Source organism: Plodia interpunctella, chromosome 22 (genome assembly GCF_027563975.2).
Source record: "Plodia interpunctella isolate USDA-ARS_2022_Savannah chromosome 22, ilPloInte3.2, whole genome shotgun sequence".
NCBI lineage: Eukaryota > Metazoa > Arthropoda > Insecta > Lepidoptera > Pyralidae > Plodia > Plodia interpunctella.
The window spans coordinates 3301410-3325787 of NC_071315.1; the positions used below are offsets into that span (position 1 = coordinate 3301410).

The 24378-nt window shown below is 37.6% G+C and overlaps 1 protein-coding gene across 3 annotated transcripts; it reads left to right on the forward strand.

Annotated features, from left to right (window-relative positions):
- Positions 1–1033: 1033 nt before the first annotated feature.
- LOC128679857 (E3 ubiquitin-protein ligase RNF123-like) lies at positions 1034–24364 on the forward strand. Of its 3 annotated transcripts, none has more exons than XM_053762330.2 (36): positions 1034–1162; positions 1608–1753; positions 2115–2235; positions 2918–2984; positions 3673–3815; positions 3983–4176; positions 4611–4736; positions 5089–5242; positions 5734–5907; positions 6503–6685; positions 7206–7358; positions 8092–8201; positions 8484–8602; positions 8897–8950; positions 9680–9789; positions 10279–10398; positions 11049–11155; positions 12210–12317; positions 12605–12693; positions 13040–13157; positions 13470–13617; positions 13766–13865; positions 14064–14158; positions 14330–14479; positions 14591–14685; positions 15091–15155; positions 15596–15721; positions 15986–16148; positions 17374–17511; positions 19410–19483; positions 20177–20316; positions 20694–20879; positions 21598–21768; positions 22055–22163; positions 22766–22961; positions 23798–24364. In XM_053762330.2, exons 2-36 carry the CDS (start codon positions 1623–1625, stop codon positions 23895–23897), a joined length of 4437 nt encoding a protein of 1478 aa, XP_053618305.1. In that variant the 5' UTR covers positions 1034–1162; positions 1608–1622; the 3' UTR covers positions 23898–24364. The 3 variants fall into 3 exon arrangements, with proteins under 3 accessions (XP_053618305.1, XP_053618307.1, XP_053618306.1); XM_053762332.2 differs by having other exon boundaries at positions 13052–13157; XM_053762331.2 differs by having other exon boundaries at positions 1034–1157.
- Positions 24365–24378: the final 14 nt, after the last annotated feature.

The window sequence follows — 24378 nt, forward strand, 5'->3', positions numbered from 1 at the left end:
TTATGGGATTCACATATTAATTCATTTGCCAACTAAGATACCATCATTTTTACAGTATAGTGGTTAAGGAGAATGCGGATCGCCTACAAACACCGCACCCTATGGACACCAGCAACCCGACACGGATCATCTATGCTCTGACAAATTTTTGAGAAAGCGATAGTCTTTATGGTTGAATAGTCGATAGACGGTTACATTGCCTGCTGGTATCGTAACCGATAAACATCACGATATACTAAACTTATTAATTTAAATAAACAAATTAATTTCACATGCTAACTAAATTATCAAAGTGCAGGATTCCTCACTTTTTAGTGGTTAAAACTGTGTATTTTTCAGACAACAGTTTGGAAAGTCTGACAAACACTATATCGTGTCCTTGGCCGAGTGGCTGAAATGAGACTTTGTTCGGAAGACGCCGAAAAATACGTACATTTGTGTTGTTTCGGAGGTTCAAGAGAAACCGTTCAGTGTGAGACTCTCTATTATGAACATGATTTCTATAAAATTAAATTCTAAATTTTATTTGAGGAAGTCCATCGAAGAGCCTTGTCCTACCAGTTAACTTTTGTTTCTGTCTACCCCGCAAGAGATAAAGATGTGATTATATGTATATTGTGTGTATCTAAGTATTATGTGTATAGCTTAGCTATAGATAAATCTTAAGAATTGTATGGTAATCTTTTTATTGACAGAAACAAGACATACAGTAGCTTAAAGTCATGGATTTAATATGAACTTCGACGGAGTAACTACTTATTCCATGCTAAAAGTATGCTTCAACCAAATATATAAGAATATTGTTCTTATACAGAGTATACTACTAAATACTTTAAAAGGATACATATTGTGTACCGTTGTATTTAGCTAAATAAATAAATAAAATACCCAGGAATGAGTCAGGAAGAACGGAGTACCTACTAATTCCATGGGAGAAATATAATTCTTGGTATGAGTTGACCAATGAGTTTTATGGTTTTTAACTGAAGCGTTGACAGAAAATTGACAATATTTTGGCAGTTCGAGTTGACACTTGAATCTTTGGATGTGGTTATTTTTGTGTAATGTCTGTTGATTAATTTATATTTTGTATTATGAATTATAAAAGAGAGTTCAATTAAAGTTAGCCATTCCTTGATTTCGTCAGAGTGCATGCAGTAAGGTCAATATCATTTGTACAAAACTTAGATATAAAAATAAATTATTTTGCCGCTCTTTTTCAAAATGTGTGATAATATATGCTCTATGCGGATTTGTTTTCGTTCTTGAAACTGGCACTAGCTGATGCCCGCGACTTCGTTCGCGTGGGCTTTTATGTCTCCGGCGTATTATAAATTAGCTTTTGTCCACGGCTTCGTGAAGTTCCTACAGGAACAGGATTATTATTCCGGGATGAAAGGTACCCTAGGTAGGTCCTTCTTCGTCCTTCAAACTACAAGGTTGCAATATTTTAATAAGATTGACTTAGATATGTACTAAGTACTTCTAACATTTTTAGTTACTTTTACGCTGACCATGGGCTTCGTGGCGACATAACCTCAAACATAACCATGAATAAGAGAAGAAGAGATCGATTTATCAATTGATATTAATATCGATGTTTCCAGAATCAGTCGTTGGTAATGATGAACGTTCTCCGCACCATGTTCGGGGTGTGCAGCAGTTCCGCAGAGAAGGGGGAGGTCCACGACACGGTGCGAAGGGTCTTCGGCAACGACATGGTGCTTAAGGACAACACCGATAGGCATACCCAGTAAGATCTTTCTCCTTTGTATTACACAAGCTTTTGCCCGCGTCTCCGCTTTCACTCTGACAACTATTGACGACCTCGGTGGCGCAGTGGTAAGATTCTTGCCACTGAACCGAGAGGTCCCGGGTTCGATCCCCGGTCGGGTCATGACGGAAAATGATCTTTTTCTGATTGGCCCGGGTCTTGGATGTTTATCTATATATGTTATAGAATATAGTATCGTTGAGTTAGTATCCCATAACACAAGTCTCGAACTTACTTTGGGGCTAGCTCAATCTGTGTGATTTGTCCTAATATATTTATTTATTTATTTATTTATAACTATAAACTTTTGACAAATAATTATTCTCATTTTGTCTCCCAGAAGAAGCAAATACGTGAGCCACATAAGAGAAAACCTCCCGAAGATGCTTGAAACTAAGGCGATCTCTCACACTCCGAAAAAGTCTGGGAAGAAACACAGTGTCACTCCTATAGCTGCTGAGGTAAGCTCTCTCTTTCTCACTCTGTAATCATCGTGTGTCATCTTTTTCATTCTCGACTAGAAACTTTTAAATGAAGACTCAATAATAATTTACATCGGCCGCCTGCCTGACGTCAACTCTCTTTGGGCATGCTGTTGTTGTCAAGCTTTTATGTCCCTCAAAAGAGATCCTTGGGAGGATGTGGAATAGACCTAATCTAAAACGGAAACACCTGATGTGCTTGCACGCTTGAGGTAGTAAACGTATGCTCTAAGCAATTTTTTGGCAGACATGGAGTTTCCGTTCCAAGTAGTAAGCAGGATTAGAAATTCTAGGTTTCTAATTGAAGCATATTTTAGGTATATTAGCTTTTTAAATGGTAGTTCCTACGGTTATATATGAAAGAACGCAAAAATTACTGGCTTGAAGTTCTCAAGGATAACATGCTAATGGTCTGACGAAGGCTGCCGAAGACCTTGCCAAAGACCCGATTTCCTACTTTTTCTCCTCACTGGCGATGGCAGCAACCAGAAATACGCTCGGGTGAAAGTGTCTCTCTTTCACCGTAGTAGTAGTAGAGTAGAGTTATGTCTTACGGTTTCTGTCAATTCTTCAGGGTCTTCTCATTTAAATGCGATTATATTTCTGCAAATATTCGTGGTAGCCGGTAGCCTTAAAGTTTAAATATTTTATAATTGTCTAGACGCCCGAGACCGATGACAGACCTGGCCGGGTCGGTCCTAAGATCGTGGTCTTCGATGCTACTACTGGTGAGGTGAATTCTTCTTTCCTATATTTCAATAGCTTTCCTATGTATCTTACAGTCGTATGATCCTCATGGCTGAGGTTGTGGTCATTAATTAGAATTAAATACACACAACGACTCCTGTTGATTGGTTTGCTATTGCCTTCTCCATTTCACACACAAAATGAAAAATTGTCAACTAGAATGCAGGTTGCCGCACGATGTTTTCCTTCACTTCACGTACAGAAACTTCTGTATGACTGTGGCAAGAAAATATCAAACCGTCGTCGATGTACTGCAGAATCTGGAAGGCTACCATAAAACACGTAACATGTCTTTGCATCGATCCGTTTAGTGGTCTATAATAAAAATAATAAAATATATTAGGACAAATCTCACAGATTGAGCTAGCCCCAAAGTAAGTTCCAGACTTGTGTTATGGGATACTAACTCAACGATACTATATTTTATAACAAATACATATATAGTTAAACATCCAAGACCCGGGTCAATCAGAAAAAGATCATTTTCCATTTTGACCCGACCGGGGATCGAACCCGGGACCTCTCGGTTCAGTGGCAAGAACTTTACCAGTGCGCTACCGAGGTCGTCAAAGGTCTTGGCAAAATCTGGATTGGGCTGATTCGGTGTTTGGAAAGAATCGTTCTACGTAATCTATATATTATATAAATGTATCTCTATCTATATTTAAGGAACTGGACGACTGGTTTTGGTTGGAGACGAGAGAGTCAGCGTCCAGGGACTGTCGAGTTTTGCGACTATAAGAGCGACAGCTTGTGTCTTTGCTGGCAGGTGGATGTATGAGGTTCAGTTGGGGACAAAAGGGATAATGCAGGTATCAATAACAATATTACTTATAGTATCAGCTTTTGCTTTTGTTTTATATTAAGTGGTTAGAACGGTGGGACGAGAATATTGGCTGTGACATACAGTCACTGTTTCTAATATGCTAAACACACACTACACACATAAGAAGTATTTTAAATAAAATGTTTATTTCAGATCGGCTGGTGCACAGCACACTGCATGTTCTCCATGGACACCGGCGTCGGCGATACGTCCAACTCGTATGCTTACGATGGCGGCAGGGTGCGAAGGTGGAACGTCGCTACTTCACCATACGGCCAGGCGTGGCTGCCTGGTGACGTCATAGGATCCTGCATCGATTTGGACAAGGGCACTCTAGAATATTACAGGTCAGTCAACTCGTCGAAACGTCGCTAATTCACCATATGGCCAGGCTTGGCTGCCTGGTAATGTTATAGGATCCAGCATCGATTTGAACAAAGGCACTTTGAATATTATAAGTCAGTCAACTCGCACACTTATTTGGAATGTCGCAGCATCACCAAATGTGCACTGGGGCCAGACGTGGATACCTTGTGACATTATAGAAAGGACTCTATTAATTCAGGATCATCGATCGGTACAAACCTTAAACAGGTTCTTGGAATAATGTTGATCTATTTGTCAATTAGCGAGTTCTAAAAATATACATATTTGATCATGTGTCAGGCCGTGAGAAGTGGAAAAGCAAACGTAGGAAAGTGGAACCTTGGTTCCGATGCTTTAAGGTTGATCTGAGCTCATTCTTGGAGAGAAAGGAAGATAGAGTTTGCTTTTGTTACAGGAATGGTATATCCATGGGTGTGGCGTTCGACAAGGTGGCCCATGGGTCAGGAGTTGCGTACTTCCCAGCTGTCTCGTTGGCCATGCAGGAGCACCTCTATGCTAACTTCGGGCACGTTCCCTTTGTGTGAGTCTGTTTCTTTTTCTTTCCCTATTAAGTTCTTAATTATTGAAATCTTGAAGAAAAACTCAAGTGAGGTGTTAATGATATATTTTTGTTTGCCAATCGGGCAACGTACGAGAAATTATGTTACCCCTCGTTCACACGAGGGTAAAAAAAGCCTCGACGTTGAAGTATTTTTATCACTTTCTAAATAAGTGAGACGTGACCGTGAGATTCAAGCTACCATCCAAAACACAGCGCTCAAAATGCCCCTGCGTATGAGGCTAAGCACTGGAAGTGGCTGATTATCCATATAGCACCTGGCTAGATACACAAGATTTTTTAAGCTTAAAATCCATGATATTTTTCACTGAAGATTTCCTGTGGAAGCATACAATCCACTCCAAGCTGCGCCGTACAAGGAATGCGCGCGTACTGCCCTGCTGTTTAAATACGTGGACTCGTTGCTCGAAGAGTTGGCCCACTTGTCTGATCTGAAGCCCCCTGCGGTCACCACGAAAAGTAGTAAAGTAAGGTCACCTCAGTGTCTTTCAGTATTTTAACGAGTACTTATGTGATAGAGAAGTGCCGAGCTCCCATTGGTTAATACAATAATTGGTTAGTACAGTTTCAGTTATTTTTAATAAGTGATAGTGGTTAAATCCATCATGGGATCTTGGGCAAAGAGAAATGCGGAGCTCCTACCAGCTTAAGTCATTACGATTCTGGTAACACAGTTTGAAGCAGAACAATGAAGAGAACCTAAGAGATATTTTCTTCCCTAATTGGCTGGTTCATCATCAATCATAGAGGGTCAGAACCCAGGTTCAGCTTTTTTTACTTTTTCTCCTTCACTTTGCACGGGTTGTGGCATCCTCTGTTGTCAGACCATTGGCACACATATCATTCCTGACAAATAACTATTTATATAGATAAGTATTTGCGATGGCAAAATACCAATCTCGTTATGAAACAATTTCCACCATATATTTTATTGATAATAATAATGATCATATTTAAGACTAAATCGGAGTCTTCAAAGACTGCAGAAGAAGAAGTGGCTCTTCGCATCCACAGTAACGAAGCGTACAGTCCCCGAGCGTCGCCACACGCAATGGCTAATACGCAGAATGCACAAAATCCACCGAATGCACAAAACGCACAGAATACTGAGGTGAAGAAGATGTCAAAAAAGGTAAGTTTCCGTCAAGATTTGTAAACTATACTGTGGAAGTGTTATTTTAAGATTGAGTCATAATCTCCCTCTCGTCCTATTGCAATCGCGACTGTAATACCCGGTAAGAAATAAAACCTATAAATTTTGAAGATTTGGCTGTATTATACAACAGGGTCACTGCGTCACTTAAACCTTTTTGGGAGTAAGATTTTATTTCTTTACCGTAAAATGAGAAAACAAAAATGACTTGATGTTCGATACTAAAATCACACATGGATTTCTTATGTTTTTACTACTCCATAAACTTGAATAATTCTCACTCACTCATTTCTATCGAAGGTGGAAAATCTAATTTCAACGACCTTGTTTTGTTTTCTTTTACATGCTGAAAACGTACAAATAATATCTGCGTCATCTGAGTTTCATTTTCAGCAATGATTTTATCGTCTACCAGCATGAAATCAGTTTGCGAATACCTACTATCATTCTTTTCTTTACCAGGTGTCAAGGCTTTTTATAGCTTAGTCGCCAGAACAAACTATGATGCATTGGTCCAAATCTCGATTCCTGCTACAGAACATAAATGTATATTCAATATTTTTCTTTTTGCCAGGCATTCCTGACATCCTTAGCTCGGATAGTGGTGGTGGAACTGGGCAACACACTACGCCTGTCATACGTGGTGGTGTCCGAGCTGCTTCCGAGATTCAGGGCACATCTCGGCCTCAGGACCAGGGGCTTCAGTCCTGACCAGCACTCGCTCGACTTCTATACGAAGTGCATTGTCGATAATTTTGTAAGTCGATTTTATCTCACCATTTGTGTTTATTTGTGATAGTCTTTATTAAGCTGTCAATGCTGTAATTTATACCAATAAATGTGAAAATATGTTTGTATATTCTTTAAGTTTTTTGAGTTGAGTGGATATAGTTTGAAAGCTGGAGAGCGACTTAAGCTTTTTCTTGTCACTGCCATCAGCCAGTTCACTATATATAACGCTGATTCAGTGAAATTATTGAATTATAAATAAACTAGATCATTTACATGTACGCCCATACATATTTGATTTATCAACATTGTTTTTATGATCATGGATCATGACCATCAATAAATCCATCAAGTGATTAGAAGAAAAACAGTGCCAGTCGCATATATGCATATTTTAAGTTTAGCAAATAGCTACTCATATTGCCCAGACACGTGGCACACCGGGAGACCTGATGCAGTGAACAAAAAAAACCTGCGCCTCTCTCAAGACTCTCAAGAGTCCAATCATTAAAAAGTACATAAAAAATATAATTATTTATCTTTACCAGAACGACTTATCGAGCAAGTTCCTGGCCCAGCCTCAACCCCGCTTGTGTACACTTTTGGATTTGCTGTGGACATTCCTGGACGAGTCTGCTGTGTGTGACATGTTGGAGCACTGCGTCGTAAGGGAGTGCCTCATGTTTGACGTCGTGTCTCCTGTGAGCTTTTACCATTTTTCTTTCTCTCTCTCTTTCATTTGCGCTTTGAAGTATTTATGGCTGTAGCCCTACGAAGCCCAGGGTCAGCTTAAAAGTAAACTATTACATTTTGAAGACGTTTATGATTTTAGGCTTCCAGCTTGACTTCTCCATTGTCATCAGTCATCTATTTGGAGGTCCTGGGGCGCGGGATAATATTTGGAATTGTGATCACAGATATTTGCCCTGGGTGTATTGCTCTGAAGAATTTTGTCTATATTAATCTCAATCTTTGTTAAATAATTGGCATCTAACTAGCTAAAAATTTATTCCTGCGGGTACATGATCTACTTTTACAGGAAGATTCAAATTTTAATGCACATTTCAAATTATGAAATCAACCGCATTAATAGATATTACAAATTAACTTGATGGTGTACAAAATTTAGGTCCTAAACTGGATCACATTATCGGATTAGGCGTGTTAGAAGTTTGTTATATCAACTTAACTGGCCGATTGTATGTGACGTAAGTATGTAAGAAAAAATCTTGTTGATCTTGTCACGAAACATGTTCTCAGTATTATAAAGGAATTTATCTCAAACTCTGTTCTTTATTTTAAAATAGTTACCAGCGTTTAGGAAGTTCTAAATGCGTTTACTCTGCTTTTAAATAGTTCCCACAGTAAGCCAGGTTTTGCTTCTTTCCAACCTACTATGAGTTTTATATATATTGAATGTTTTATCCTTTCTAGGATATGAATTTTACTCAGCAAATCGAAGGAGTATACGTATTGTCTGGACTGATGCAACACCGAGACACCAGGCACCACTTAGTCAAATATGTCTTCTTCAATAAAATCACGTTCGTTACAATTTCTTGTTCTTAAATACATTTTTCTGCAACATAGTATTTAAATGAAAAATATTTTTTGGCGTAAATCTCAATAAATACTTTCAACGAAAATAGTTTTGAGATTTATTAAATAACTTTGTCAGTTATACAGGCACGATGAAACCTATGAAGGCCAACCCATGTCATTGAGGACACTACAGTAAAGACATTTTTAATAAAGATTTTTCATCGTAATCACAGTCAGGCGTCCTCAAAGTCCCGTCATGAAACTAATAAAAAACATTCCTACAGGTTCGACAACTTTCTAAACGTGAAGTGTCCAGACGACAGTGTCCTCCGCACCGTAATCAGGAAGCCGTGGTGGCAGCGACCCACTGCCGTGCACGGGGAGACTGACCCTAGAATTGCTGGTATATTTTAATCGATCTTATACATATTTATGCTGAACCATAATTTGCGTAACGACAAATGTTACAAGCTGCGACACGGAAGCTCTCCGCGTCTCTGCGTGGAAATATTTATATAACCTACCTATTATGTGTCCATAGGTTAAATTCTACTTGTGTACTAAATTTCATCAAAATCCATTTACTAGATTTCACGTGATTAAATAACCAACATCCTTACGTACATCCAAACTTTCACGCAAGTATATAAAAACCATTTCTGTTCATGAATGATTAACAATATGTCTTTTATTCTAGAGATGACAGAGAAGGGAACAATAAAGAAGTCACCATTCGCCCCTACGATGACAGGTAAACTTTAATTGTAATTGAATTATTATCGTCGATCGTGGAGTAGAGACCAAATAGTACAAAAATAGCACTCATTTTAGTTCAAACTTCACGCAATGGCGTGGGCAGTATTTCATTACGTTTGTATGTACAGTCAACCGCATGTTAAGTTAGGAATAAAGCTCTATTTCGCGGTAATAAAGGTGAATGATAAATGAAATTTCGTGCGTTGATTTTCTGCTGTATGTACGCTTGAAAATTCTGGACCTAGTTAGATCTAATTTATTATACGTCGCACATTTTATGGCTCTTTAAAAAACTTTTATTCTTTTTGTTTCGCTTTCGGAAAATATCTTGTTTTGTTGTAAAATCTTTTTAACGTAAATAAAGTTGTTTAACAATGAAGTTTTTAGGTTACTTAGTTATTTTATGAGGATATAAAAAGAATTGTTATAAATGTAACTTAGAATTCGTATGGTATCATATATATTACTATATTTATCTGCCTACCGCCATATAGTCACAAATAGTCGCATACATACTAGTGAACAAAACCGTCCATTAAATCAATGTGCAGGTTCCCTCACGATGTTTTCCTTCGCCGGAAGCAAGTGGTGATCTATGAAAACAACTATACATGAGTCAAATTGGTATATAATCTAGGCATGAGAAGGATTCGTACCTGCGGCCTTTCGATCACAGGCGGACGTATTAACCACAACCATCCACTGTTCCTATTTTTTTTGGCAGATAAGATTTCTAAAATACTGCCAGCGCCAGATGACTCCACCATCGAAGCTCAATATAGGGAGGATTGCGAAAAAATCACCAAGGCTATCGAACCTTTGGAGCATATCCAAGTGAGTAATTAAGTAAACTGTTTAAGACATATGGTATGTATGTACAAAGAATAGGTAACTTTTGACTGAAAATATTTAGTATCCAATAGTGTAGCATTTGTTTTTGCTATCGACACGCGAAGAAGAAGAAGGTAAAATTATATAATAATTTTCAGAGCTTCTACCTCTCTCTTGATCCCATCTGAGCGTTTAACCGGTTTCTTCCACAGCCATGGAGCGTCAGAGCCCAGGGTTCGCTTTCCTACTTTTTTGTCACCACTTCACACGGTATCTATAGTTGTAAGACCATTGGCACACAACATTGGCAACATTTTCAGTCATAAGCAAGTACTCTTTATTTTACATAGTATCTCTACTCTCTTTGGGAATGCTGTTTATGCCTATCAATTGTCAAGGATTTTTACTCCTCAGTCGCTTCGTACTACATCAACGGGAGGAACCACACGCCTCGATTTTAGCCAGTAATCGTTGTTTGTTTACCTTGCACAGTTGGAGTTTCTCTTAATGCTGTTAGACAACTCTGATGGGACGAACATGGTGCCTTCCACTCGGAAGATCTTTCTCGAGAAGTTCAAGAGGTACATCATGGACAACTGCATTTTGGATATGGTGAGATAAATAAATCAGGAAATTTGATGGCCCAGTGTTAATTGTATATGGCCATGCCAATTAGATCTTTATATTTTTCAATTTTGAGCAATATTTTAGTGTATATTGACGACCTCGGTGGCGCAGTGGTAAAGTGCTTGCCTCTGAACCGAGAGGTCCCGGGTTCGAACCCCGGTCGGGTCATGATGGAAAATGATCTTTTTCTGATTGGCCCGGGTCTTGGATGTTTATCTATATATGTATATGTTATAAAATATAGTATCGTTGAGTTAGTATCCCATAACACAAGTCTCGAACTTACTTTGGGGCTAGCTCAATCTGTGTGATTTGTCCTAATATATTTATTTATATTTATTTATTTATTTATATCGAAGGCAGCTATATCATCAATGGTATGTTTCATTGGGTATTAAGTACGGTTTTACACCTAGCATCGTAATATTCCATTTTAGTTTAAAGAAAGTAATTCAACGCGTGAGATGGTCCGCGATCCCATATTGTTCTTTAATGATAAATAATTGAAGAAAAGTGATATCTACAAACTCCCTCTTTTTCTATCTCCTGTGGCCTTATCCTATTTCATCTAAGTCTTCGTCTCTTCATCGTGTACTTCTATTAAATGTTTAGAATGTTATTAAATGATCTTTCAGAGGCTATTCAACATCTCCCGCAATTCTCCCGCCATCTCCTGGTGCTGCCACGCGCGTTTACTGACCGCTGTCCTCAAACTCTTCGCAGAACACCCCATTGGGAACCCGTGAGTTTAATGTACAATTTAGGGCAGATATTTCATTTTATCCACTTTAGGTTAGTTTTGTCTGACCTCGACTGCACTTGATGTTAGCTATAATATATATTATATAATATATATTATAAGTAGCACTCACAGTTTTTTAATCTTGTAAAAAGTGTGTGTGTGTGACTTATACTCAGCGACAAATATAACTACATTTATTGTTCAGGAAATAGAGACTTATGTAAAGAAAAGAAATATTGCGCCGACCTCCAAATGGGATACGATTAGAAAGATGAGGATTATGATGAAGATGACTTGTTTATTGTACAGCTAACAACATAGACATCTATCATTTGTTCTTGTGTTCTACTAATAATTTTGCTTAAGATTATTTAATTTTTATTTTTGTTATAATAATTCATATATTGTGACATTTAAATTTTATTTGTAAAACATGTATGTGATTTGTGATCTTCAAGTGTCTGAATTATACTTCTATTTCGACGAATAAGAATTGTAATTATGAAGTCATGGGAATCGAGTGTGTCATGTTTCACATCGATATATATATATATATTATAATCAGCACTCGGATCTCAATCATAATTTGTTTTGATATACCTTTTGACTATGTACATTATGTACTTTTATATATTATTAGAAAGAAAAAAAAACATTGTAAGAAACAATAATGGTAAGCCGATCTGGCATGATAGGAACCAACACTATTCAAATGAGTTTCTTTCGGCATTTCTTCTCAGCAGTGGTCATTCCGAAATGCCAGTAGTTTGTAGCTTGTGAGAAATAACTATAAATATTGACGAGAAAAAGTGCCTGTGAAGGTCTAATTTCTGAATAAATGATTTGAATTTGAATTTGCAACTTATTTGATGCAATGAAATGTTTTCGCTTACTTATACTTATCGCGTATTATATGAGATCGGTACAGCATGTCATTCTCCTCTTCTTTTTCCCAGATTTTCATCTCTACCATATTCTGCGGAACGCATTATATTATATTTTCTTTGGGCTTTCTCTACTTCTGCTCTGTTGTTTATTCTTCTGCTCGTTCCAGCCACGTTGCACCACACCTCCCTCCGAGAACCTTCATCGATGGAGAGTTGGACTTCTACAACGTGGACCGACTAGGCGGTGTCTTGCCATTTTTAGTTCGGACTTTACGGTAAATATATACGAAATCATGCTTAAGTTATTTTCAAGTGGAGTGGAAAATGACCTAAAATAGTAATTTTCCACTCCACAATACATGTCAAACAACTAAATCAAATAACGTTTTTAAAACGCTTGCGAATAATGCATTCCAGAGGAGCATTAAGTACCTACTATTTCTGAAAGTTTATTTCTGTTCACTTGTAACTCTAATAATGATTAAGAAAAAACTGAATTTGCGATAAAAACAACTATCGTCAAGTTTTAAAATAAATAGTACTAAGTAAATTTTGATGGCAGACAGGACCTGATTAGCGTACTGGGGGAGGACAACCCCTTCATCCAGAGCTTTGAGCCCAGCTACAACAGGGCTGGTGGCATTGATACTGGTAACTAATCGAATTATTATGCGTATAAATGTTACATAGATAAAAAATGTATTCACCTAACACACAATACAAAAATAACAATAACAAAAGAGTGTAAAGATAAAATCTTAAATTTAAACATGCACTCTGTGTGTCCAAAGTCAACAGCTGTGCTTAATGTTGCTTCGAATAACATCCAATGATTTTCAGCTGGCACCTTCGCGAGTAGACGCGATAGCAATACAGTGTTGTATTGCTGTCGCGTCTTCTCATCACTCACTTATTACAATTTGTCTTTTTTATGTTGAAATCCTAATGTTATGGACATTAGCGGTTTTCTTAAGACTCAAATAATAAAAAGTTAAAGGTACCTTTTCAGGAGTGAGCGACATGGCGGCTGGGTCCCCGGGGCTGGCGACCTTACCTCAAGTTATATCATCTATGGCTCGTTTCATGCACCCGCAAATGCCTCCGATGCCTAACAGGTGATTACAGTTAAATAACTCCTCAGAAATTGCAATAAATTATTCTTAAAGGTATCTTATTCTTTCTATTTCTTACAAAAAATCTTTTCTTCTTTTTATATTCCGACTCAGATATACTTAAATACTGATATTTCATATATACTTAGCATAAAACTGCATATCTATTTTGTGTATCTCCTGATTTAGATCGAAGGAAGTTAGTTAAGTGGGCAGAGTAAGTTAAATGCAGGATTTTCCTTAATGAAGGTCCCGTAGGTATCGTATGATTTTGCACTAAATATGCGAATATATAGTTGAAAAGTATACGTTTAGGTCGACAGGTGAAACAGCTCTTGCATTGAAAGGAGCACGCTCAATGATGCCTGGAGCCGGCGCTATTGATGTCAGATCAGCACACTTACGTCTTCTAGACGGCCTTCTGGCTCTGTACCACGGTGCTGCGATCAAACATGCCGAGAAGGTAAGTAATTGTAAGACTGTACGACATTAATGTCCAAAAGATGATATTTAACCATTAAATAGTGTATAGAAAGCACTTCTTTGTAATAACAATCCAGATGAAATATATTTTGGTTAATATTTACTCAAAATAATATTATATTTGCCAGCTATGCGAGCTGAGGGACAACCAGCTAGATATGGCGGATTGCCTGCATGACATCGAGTACCGCATTTACACCGTGACTGCTGAAATGAAACATGATAAAGGTAGTATAATTACATATTTCTAAATGCTATAGATTTTTTTATATCATAGTGGACAAATACACAATTGGTGTCTAATGGACATCAAGGCCTATATTAGACACCAAAAATCCGAAAAGTGCTGATGATAATTTAAATGTTTTTACCAAATAATATTTTCAAGAATTGTGCATTTTATTTGAAGTACTTATCCTTTTCTAGATACAAAAAAAGAGCTGACAGAACAAGATTTAGTAAAGAAAAAACTTATGGAGAAGATATTAAGTGAACTGGAGAGGTCGAAGGCAATTTATGAGGTGCCATATCCTAACATTACATTGTAAATTATATATCCTATTTTAAACTTGCTTTTTCACTAGATATGTTCAAAATGATCATGCGATGTACAAGGGAAGTGATTATTTATATATTATTTATCTTAATATTAATAATAACAACACAAAACTTAAAAGCATTAAACATTTTAGGAAAAGCTAGAAGCAAGTGCCCTGAATATGGGCTGGGTGATCGGTGCAATCTGGACGAAGCAGAGGCAGATGGAGTTGGCCAAGCATTTCGCTGGTGCCCTCCACTCCCTGAGACTTGCATCTGACAACGACTATGCTGCTCACATACAGGTATCTTCATTAGAAGTAAAAACAAATGTGCCATATACTTACCTAGTTATAAGTAATTAGGTATAATATCAATATGACAAATAAAAGACACAAAAAGATTCCATATTTCAGGTCGCCAGTAAAGAAATTCTGCCAGGTAAAAGTTCCCTCATTGGTGCCAGTTACGCTTCACTTCAACTGGAATATACTTCCAGCTCTGACCAGAGGTAATAACTGTCTCTTAATGTCCATCTTCACACATCAAGATTGCACCATGGACGTGGCAGGACGGCGACTCCTCATCGATATCAGTCATTAATATTATAAATTTAAAAGTTTTCCTGCCACATCCACTTCCCTGGTTATATATAAAAAATGGTAAGCCCTTCTGGCATAATAGGGACCAACACTGTTTGAATGAGTTTCTTTCGGCATTTCTTCTCAGCAGTGGTCGTTCCGAAATGCTAGTAGTTTGTAAACATCATTTAATTTAGATTATGACGTGAAAAAGTGCCTGTGAAGGCCTAATTTCTGAATAAATGATTTGATTTTGATTTTGATATATGAAGATAGACAGATTCAAGCATAAGATATATTAGTTGACACTCTAAATTATTATTGTATGTTGTCAGTCCACAAAGTCCAACTTCGAGAGCAACGACCCCAAGAATAGGCTCTAATGCACAATTTGGTGGCCGTAAGTATATATTCCAGCTGTTTATATCTCTGCTTATTGCTAGACTCACTAAGTTCCGTAAAGGTATTATACATTCCAAAAGTTTAGATGTAAGCAACGTATACGAGTGAATGTATGAGTTAACCTTAGATTAATAAAGACTTAACATAGTTACTAAATTACGCAAAATCTACTGGTCTTTGATGAAATTTCGTTCGTGGATAGAGCATACCTGGATAAGCACACAGAGCACTTTTTATCCTGATATTTCCAGGGGAGCGAAGCTCCGGGGCGCAATTAGTAAGTCATAATATTTCTTGTGCACTTTCAACCCTTTCTTGAAATCTCTTTATTCTATACATCACACGTATCACCTTATCTATACATAATTTGGTGAGGTGTGGATAAAGAGTTTCAGTCCTTTCATGAATTCAAAATTTTCGGGGTCTAAACATTTCCAGAAAGTCAAGACTACGCAGATTCCCTATTTGCCTTCGTGCCGGAGTATCACGTGGACGCCATGCTGGAGTTGTGTAACACGCTGCGCCTGTACATGCACCCGACTGTACCCGTTGTGCATATACCAGGTGCATGAATACAGTTTTGTTTGTTTGTAATATATTTATTGTACAAAGAACACATGATAAAAGAAGATACCTTTCTGTTATAATGGGCGATTTATTTTCTATTTTTCTTTGGCCGGCCCCATGCCTGCTTTCTTACATATTATAAAACAAACTCCTCTGCCGCGTCTGTCTGTTCGCGATAAGCTTTAAAACTACCGATTTTCATGCGGTTTTCACCAATAGATAGTGTGGGTAAGGAATAATAGTAGTATAAACAATTTACAGACTGGGACGAGCTGGTGGTATCCTGCGCGTCGTTCCTCTGCGCGGAGTTTGCCGACTCCCGCATAGTCCTCGCCAGCACGAGAGAGTCCCTGGTTCAGACGCTGGCCTCGTTCGCCACGCAGCAGGTCACAATGAGGGCAATTGAGAGGGTGCCGCTGAAGCAGTGAGTTTTAACATGTCTGCCTTTGCTCGCCGTTAGGAGGCACTCGAGCGAGTGGAGGTTAATTCAATTCGTAGACAGAGAAAACTACTTATACATACATATGTACATATACGATGTCTACATAGACATCGTCATATCTTTTGCCTCGTTTGTACAAGAAAGATAAATGTGTATATTGTTCTAGGAAGCAAGCTGGTGACAGTTGTCTACTGTAGTTCATCAATCAAAATCCTATCACGTACCTAATATTTCAGTTTAGAATAGATACATTCTAAACTGAAATTTTAGGTATGTGATATGATTTTGATTGATCACTTATAGATGTTAAAATATTCATATCAAATCATTTTATTTGCTTAAATAGGGTTAAAACACCTATGTTTTATTTAGTTCGATTTACGAACTATAAATATAACTAAGCGCCGGTGAAAAAGAAGCAGCCAATAAACTTTACCGCAGCCTTTCCTTCAAAGTCTAAAATAAAGTATTGTAAATTTCACAATGTTATAATTTAGATGAAAAAAAGAACGATTATTCAAGTGATCATTGAAAAAGTCCAGATAAACTAAAAGTACATATGTAAATGACATCATTATGCCAATAACAATATGGTCTAAAAATTTAAATAGCGAAGACCGTGCGGAGTGGAGGAGAAAAGCGGATCTAGGGCTCCGACATTTGACAGCGGGAAGCAAACGGGAAAACGCTCAGATAAGAGAGAGAGAGAGCGATGCTTAGGGATAATAGCTTACATGACATTTTCTTTTCAAATTTTTTTTTTTTTTCAAATTCAAATCATTTATTGCAAATGTAGGTAACACAGGGATTTTATACATGTACAAATAGTATCGCTACATTTTGCCTTTCGGCATGCAATACTGAAATACAAAATAAATACAATTTTAGATTTAAATTTAAAGTGATAGATAATAAGTCGAATACGTGCACATTCCATTTCAATTCAGTTATACAATTCATTATAATAATTTTATGTCAATTTCAATTATAAAAAAATAAAAATACCAATTTACAAAATGTCAGAGAGATACTCGTCAATACTATAATATACCTTGTTTTTTAGCAAATTCAGGACACTACGTTTGAACTGTACATAATTTAATGACAGTATGTCATTTGGTAAATGGTTATACAATCTTGGTGCCTGAAATACACAGTTGTTATGAAAATATCCAGATTTACTTATTGGACCACAAACTTTCTGTAGACAGATGTCGATGATAGAGGAGCTGATCAAACCATATCAGAACAGGGCCTGGGCGCAATCTAACTGGGTGTTGGTGAGGTTCTGGCATGGCTCCGGCTTCGGGTTCAGACACCGACAGTGGCCCCATCTGGCGGCGAGGTGAGGAATCTGTTCTAATCTTCATTTAGAATAAAAATAACAGAATAAATTTATTTATCTGATAAAAGGCACAACACAAAAATATACATAAAGAAGACATAAAAAACTGACAACATTATAATCATTGATCACTGGTGTTTCTATTATTATAAGAACCTTCGAAATAGTCATCAAAATGAAAATTAGTCATCTAACTTTGGTCTCTAGAAATGAAATATGTGCTTGTTTTTCTATCCACTGTTAAGGTGATTACTTACGACATAGCCTAATCTCACAAATAAAGCGAAAGTCTGACTCTTCAAGTCGAATCGGATAAATATTTATCTATCTAATAAGCACTAATTATTCTATACTACTTATCTAAAAGTAGTGACCCAACCCGGCTACGCTCGGGTAAAAACATAATAAATTATACACCTAAACCTTCTTCAGGAATCACACTATCCATTGGTGAAAACCGCATGAACGTCCGTGCAGTAGTTTTTGAGTTTATCGCGAACAGACAGGCGCGGCAGAGGACTTTGTTTTATAATATGTTTAGGGATAAATAGCTGGACTGTGACGCCGCGAAGCCAGACCTCAGGCAGGGTAAGAAATAAACCTAACGATTTCTGAGATTTGTCTGTCACTTTACAATCCTCTTTTGATATGTTATTGTTGCCTATCAGCTATTATAGTCATATGTCCGTCAATCACCACGTACGAGATTTCTTAATCATCTTGGAGGCTATGGATTTGTGTGAGTCATAGAGCAACACGGGTCTTCCGTATTCCGGTACGGAAGACCCGTTGCTCTATGCAGTTAGTGCACTATCAGAGGAATCAATCAATCCAAAAAATAACACCTAAGTACGCGGCTAAAATGTAACTTACAAAATGGCACCCATCTATAGGTAGCTAGATATAGAAATAAATATAGGTAGAAGGTATTTTCTGGATTTTCCCCGTTGTTATTACGGTCCTTACCCTGTAAAACAACAAAGTACCTAACCAAAGTCATTACGGGTAGTTATAGACACACAAATATCAGATTCATGTTGGCATTATATTTGACGAGCTGTGGCGCCTTACAACTTTCTAGATTAGACCTAGTTTTACTGAGTTTCCTTCCTATTTGCCCTAATCAGATATATATATATTTGAATATGTAAGACGTTTGCTTGTGAGACTTATCTTACTCAAATTGAAAAAAATACCTCTACTCCTTTTAGTTTATGAACAATATTTAATTTGTTATCAATTAATAAAGTTTCGTGTTGATTAGAAATTTGGAACAAAATCTACTTAGTCCATGTTGTCGAATAACATAAATATAAAATGAAATGAACGCTTCTCATAAAATACATAAATCACTACTTATATAAAATTTACTCTTCGATTATTTTTTTTTATTGTTTCAATATCATAATGGAAAATACCACATAAAAACATATGTCTTGGTTATATAATATGCTCTTTTTAGTTCGAGCACAGAAATTTATAATTTCTATAATTAAGAATTCGAGGTTCTTCTAAAATTTTAACGATAGGTAGGTACTTACTCTTTAATAGGCTATTTCACTGCAAATTAATTCTGATATTTCTTCAATAAAATGCTATAGTGATTAAGAGATATTTGGAAAGCTGGATCGTGACGTAGAATATTTTTTGCCGTTAACTACAGCTAATTAATGGTGAAAAAACTTCCTATTTAATTTGAGCGGGAAAAAATCTGCCGCTATTGCAAGTAATAACACTCGATATAAGAAGAACATTTGAGATCTATTGACTCATTTAGAGTTGTATTTGGGTAGGTAATAAGAATGATTTTAAAAATTATTTGACAATAACCCAATACACATGAGCACAAATAGTATTTCCATGTATTTATTTATTCATAGATATATTATTTGATCTAGATACGGTGATAGAGAGCCGACGGTGAATAACTTGGGTGCAAAGGTGGACGCTGGTCTTATGAGCCAATGTTTTGGTTAGTTTTATCCATTAATATATAAGTATATTTTATTACATACTTCTAGTTTTACTTTTACTGCGTGCAAATTTTCGCGCTATTTCATATACTTATAGTAGGTACCAAGAATTGGTTACGGGTCCTCCTCATTACGATGATTTGGTGCGACGCGAGCATCATCCTATCCTCGTATGTTGTCCTGATAATAAGCCATGCCGTGGTTTGGGGAGAGACACCACGTTCATGTCAAATCTGGTCCCACATGGACATGTTTTCTTTGCTTCGGCCGACTTGTGTCCGGAGCCTAAATCCTATCAGAACCTACATCCATGTCGACCGAGGTAATCGAGATGAGGGGAGGCGCTCCGACAGCGGGATGAGTGATGCTAGCTTATTTTCCATAGATCAAGCTTATATTAGGTGGCGTGCCACATGGATTCGTATCTGACCCATGTAAAATTGTTTTCTTAGACCACCACCTGCTTCCCGTTATAGGCGAAACTTCTTTAATAAAACTGAACTATAAACGTGGTCGTCCAAATCAAAAGGCACCTTATGGCTCTCGGCACTTCGACATTATTGCCGTTGTTTTGTATTCGAACAACGGTAATTATACATCTAAATACCAGCTGCCATAAGGTCCCTTTTGATTTGGACGGCCACAAATAAGTAGAATTTCCAGACGAATTCAGTCCAACAGTGTGATCCCAGGTCCGTGCCCATCAGAGGTGATCCAGAGCCGCATCAGGGAGTACCTGGAGCTACACCCCAAGGAAGCAGCCTCTTTCCTCAACTCCCTCCTCAGCCAGCTCAACTGGGCCTTCTCTGAGTTCATCACCATGATGCAAGAGGTAAACTTTGTCAACAGCATTTAGCTATTTAACTATAGAAGTAGATGGTTAAACTATACATTTTCAGCTAGCATAGTAGTAGCATAGTAACAGTATTTTTTAAAATAAATTATTATGATGGAGGTTACATTAATCAAGCTTACTTGTTGTGCTTAATTCATAATGAATTAGTGATATATTTTCATATCATTTATTTTTTTAGTACTACAAATGTTCATATCAGATAATTTAGGAGTACAGTTAATATAATAATAACAATTTAATCTAAAATACCAATCTGGCGAGTACCTACCTTCGACCTTTGAACTAGGTACCATATAAAAATTTACATTACTGCTTATATTTCTTAGAATTTATTACTCGAGTGTATCTTCTAGATGGACAGAGTGAGCGTGGACGCTCACTTGGAATCACGTCAGATCAAGTTGTGTGCAACTTGCTTCGACCTGTATCATGGGTTGGCGCGAGCGTTGGAGATGTGCTTGTACCTAGCCCCTACCCTGTTGAGCAAACCTGAGGCCAGTGACAACCAAAATGAGTTGCTGCTAGGGAGAACTTGCCAGGTATTTGTTTGTTCCCATCTCTCATTGATCATTTCGTCAGATCATTTGCACGACAAGCCCTAGCGTTACAATACGCATCCTCCTTGAAAAAAAGTTTGCGATGTGTCGCAATACGACAATAGTGGCGTGATAGATAGTTAAAGCGACTACACGTAGGTCATAGACGTAAAAGTCTATACATTTGATAATTTTGTATCGTATCATTTAGTCTTAATGAGCTTAGCGATGTCCTTATATCTAGCTCCGACCATGTTGAGCGAACCTGATGCCAGTGACGACCTGAATGAGTTGCTGCTAGGAGAACATGCCAAATATAACTTTATATCCACTCAAATATATACTACACACATAATAATAAAACAAAGTCGCCCGCCACATCTGTCTATTTCTAAGCTTTCGTCTTTGAAACCACACAACGGATTTGATGCAGACTTCACTGTTATTTGCCAAATTTATTAACAAAGATTTGTACTACGTTTAGACGACCATGCGAAGTGGAGACGGAAAAAGTATGAAAACGGATCCTGGGCTCCGACGTTCAACGGCCCAGGAAGAAACCTGGAATACGCTCAGATGAGGGAGATTAACGAAAGTTTATACATGTAAAACAACCTATTATCAGTGCGAAGGCGAGCCGGATTGCCGGGTTCATCTATACATCTGGTAATATTTCCGGGTATTTATAGGTTATTTTTTTCCATCGGCACCATATTTCCAGATGCTAATGGCGGTGATATCGCGCGTGTGCGTGCGCGGCGGCGGCGGCTCCGGCTTCGCCAGGCTCGTGCAGCGGGGCCTGCCTGACACCGACCGGGTGCACTATTACGTGGCGCTGGCGCCAGTCGCTGGCTGCCTGATTAGGATGCTCGATCCTAAGTTGGCTCCTGAGGTTTCTAATGTTTTCTTCTTTATGAACTCGTTAATAGCGATGTCCATGTTATTGGTAACGTTTTATGTAATCCCATTTTTATAATATTAAATAATTAGGTACTGTAGGTTTCCCTTAAAAGAAATAAATATTTTCTGTTTTTTTATTAGCTTATCGACGTGTCCCACTTTGGGACAAGTCGTCTCAAGCAAGTTCTCTCGCAAGTCGGGGACATAATACGATCGTAAATGACTTTTATTAGTTTCTCTTTATTAAGTAATAATATACTATCGTTATCTATTTCCAGCACTTAGAGAAAATAACCAAAGCTTTGGTGACGGAGCCCCTCTTCCACCCAGACGGCCTGGAGTTCATGCTGGGCAAAAATAAACCCAAACAGTTCTCATTTTACAAATGTTAGTCATATATACCTAGCGATTCTCTTTATGAAATAATTACTTAAATAGCTAAATTATTTATAAAGCATAGGCAGCAAGTACTTAGGTCCAAATTTACTAACTAGTATAAATACCTGGTTATATCCCAGACGTTTGTAACAAGGTTCGAAACTTCTGGGAAATAAAAAAGGTATGTGGGCGTTCAATACCTCTTGTTATAATTATGCAACGCGAAAGTTTAAAAGTAGTTATAGAATACCTAGTTACATTTGTATTACACATTGACTACTAAATAACACGTATCATTGTTTTACGAAACGAATAGTGTGATCGCGAACAAATATCTTACACAAAATTGACATCAGTACTACTAAACACAGTAACATTGCATGGTTTAAGCGGGCACAGTCAATGTGTTACTGTTGGTTCTTCAACCAGGTGGTCTAACGATATCGTCAAGAAGACGCAAACTGCTTTTAATCGGCCTTTGTAGAAGTCTTTGAGAGAAGTCAGTGGACTTCTTTTGGCAAGATTACAATGAAGCTTTTGGCACAAAGATTTTTGGGTCTACATTGATGGGCCTTGTATATGTGAAAATTAAATACATTCTCTCCCCAAAGACCCAGAAGACGTGACCCACGAGGAGATGAAAGCCCTGGAGATAGCAGTGGACAGGCTGAAGGTTGCGCGCGACAACATGATCCGGTCCCGCTCCCCGGGCGGCTCCAGCGGCGCGCAGTCGGACCTGCTCTGCACCATATGCTACGCGCGACCGGCCGACACAGGCTTCGTGCCGTGTGGACATCACTCCTGCAGGTAACCTGATAAAAACCCTCTTAATCTTCGCGTGATTGCAATCGTACTTGAGACGCCACAAAATTCGAGTAGATGAAAACCCTGGAGATAGCAGTGATCTACAAACTGACACCGGTTCATGTCGTGTGGTCAACACTCCTGCAGGTACGGTTCTAATACTTCTACAATATCTGCGTGTTTCTGTGTTGTGTTTGAGGAGCTAACTATGCCAACAAAAGTTAAGATGGTTAGGTTTGGATATGTGTCCAAAAATTTAAGTTAGGTTGGGAAGAGCCTATACTTACTGCATGATGGTAAGGAAATAAATATTATTGCACAATAAAGATTATTAGCGAGAAACATAATTAAACCATTATGAAGTATTTGGACTACTGACTAATTTGGGAAGTAAATGAACGGCGGTAAAAGGTTAGGGTAATCAAAAATAGGCTGTACTAAATTAAGAATAATAAAAATGTACGAAAAAATTTTAAGCAAAAAGTTTGTGTACCAACCTAAATTAGTGATACAAAAAATTAGGGGAACCCATAGAGACCCGCCTTGCAGTTTCTTCTTTCGCTTTTATTTATGTTTGTCACGGCCACCATAACCCTCTCCACCCCCTTTCCTGCGCGCTTGATGCCAGTTCGTTATATTGCTCTGGCAGCCCGTCCCGGCTTCGCTTGGGAAATACATAATAAATTATACATCTAAAACCTTAGAAATTATCCTACCTATAGCTTATTTATCGGTAAAAACAACATGAAAATCCGATTATTGAGTTTCTCGCAAACAGGCAGACGCAGCAGAGGGGGTTTTTTATAATATGTAAGGATAAGAATGAACTTTTATTTCAGAGCCTGTATAATGCAGCACCTGTTAAACAGCAAGCAGTGTTTCTTTTGCAAAGCGGAGATAGAGTCGGTGAAGGAGATAGAGCCGGCTGCCAATAACTGAAACTCTCTTTCCGGTCTCTACATAGAGTCTGGAGGCTTTCGATTATTTATTCCAGTTTTTAGAATATTTTGCTTGTAACTCTTGTGATTGTGATTAGACGGTGATTTTTCGACTTGTAATTTTGTATTTTAATTCTCTCTCACTCACGTGTTCCCTGGGTTTTGGGCATCACAACCTATATTCTACTTTGGATTCAAATGAAGAGTATTTTTTTAATAATGTTTTTAATTGATATCACAATCTTTTTCTTCTTTGTTGATCTATGATATCACTAAATATATCAATATAAATGATAACATAACATCTGTCTTTCTGTTCCACTTTTACGGCTAAACCGCCGGACCTATTTTGATGAAATTTAGTATACATATATTTATAGGCTTCGTTTCAAACATAGGTTATATTATTTGAATAATGTTATCGATAATAATAAAAAATATCGTTTGTGTTTATGTACCATCTTTCCCAGGCTAATACGATT

What these genes read in the sequence shown, in the direction of transcription:
- LOC128679857 (XM_053762330.2), top strand. Translation starts at nt 1,623, where the DNA reads ATGATGAACGTTCTCCGCACCATGTTCGGGGTGTGCAGCAGTTCCGCA. An exon ending in TCACTCCTATAGCTGCTGAG is followed by an intron (nt 2,236 to 2,917) that starts GTAAGCTCTCTC and finishes ATAATTGTCTAG; the next exon opens with ACGCCCGAGACCGATGACAG. An exon ending in GGACAAAAGGGATAATGCAG is followed by an intron (nt 3,816 to 3,982) that starts GTATCAATAACA and finishes TGTTTATTTCAG; the next exon opens with ATCGGCTGGTGCACAGCACA.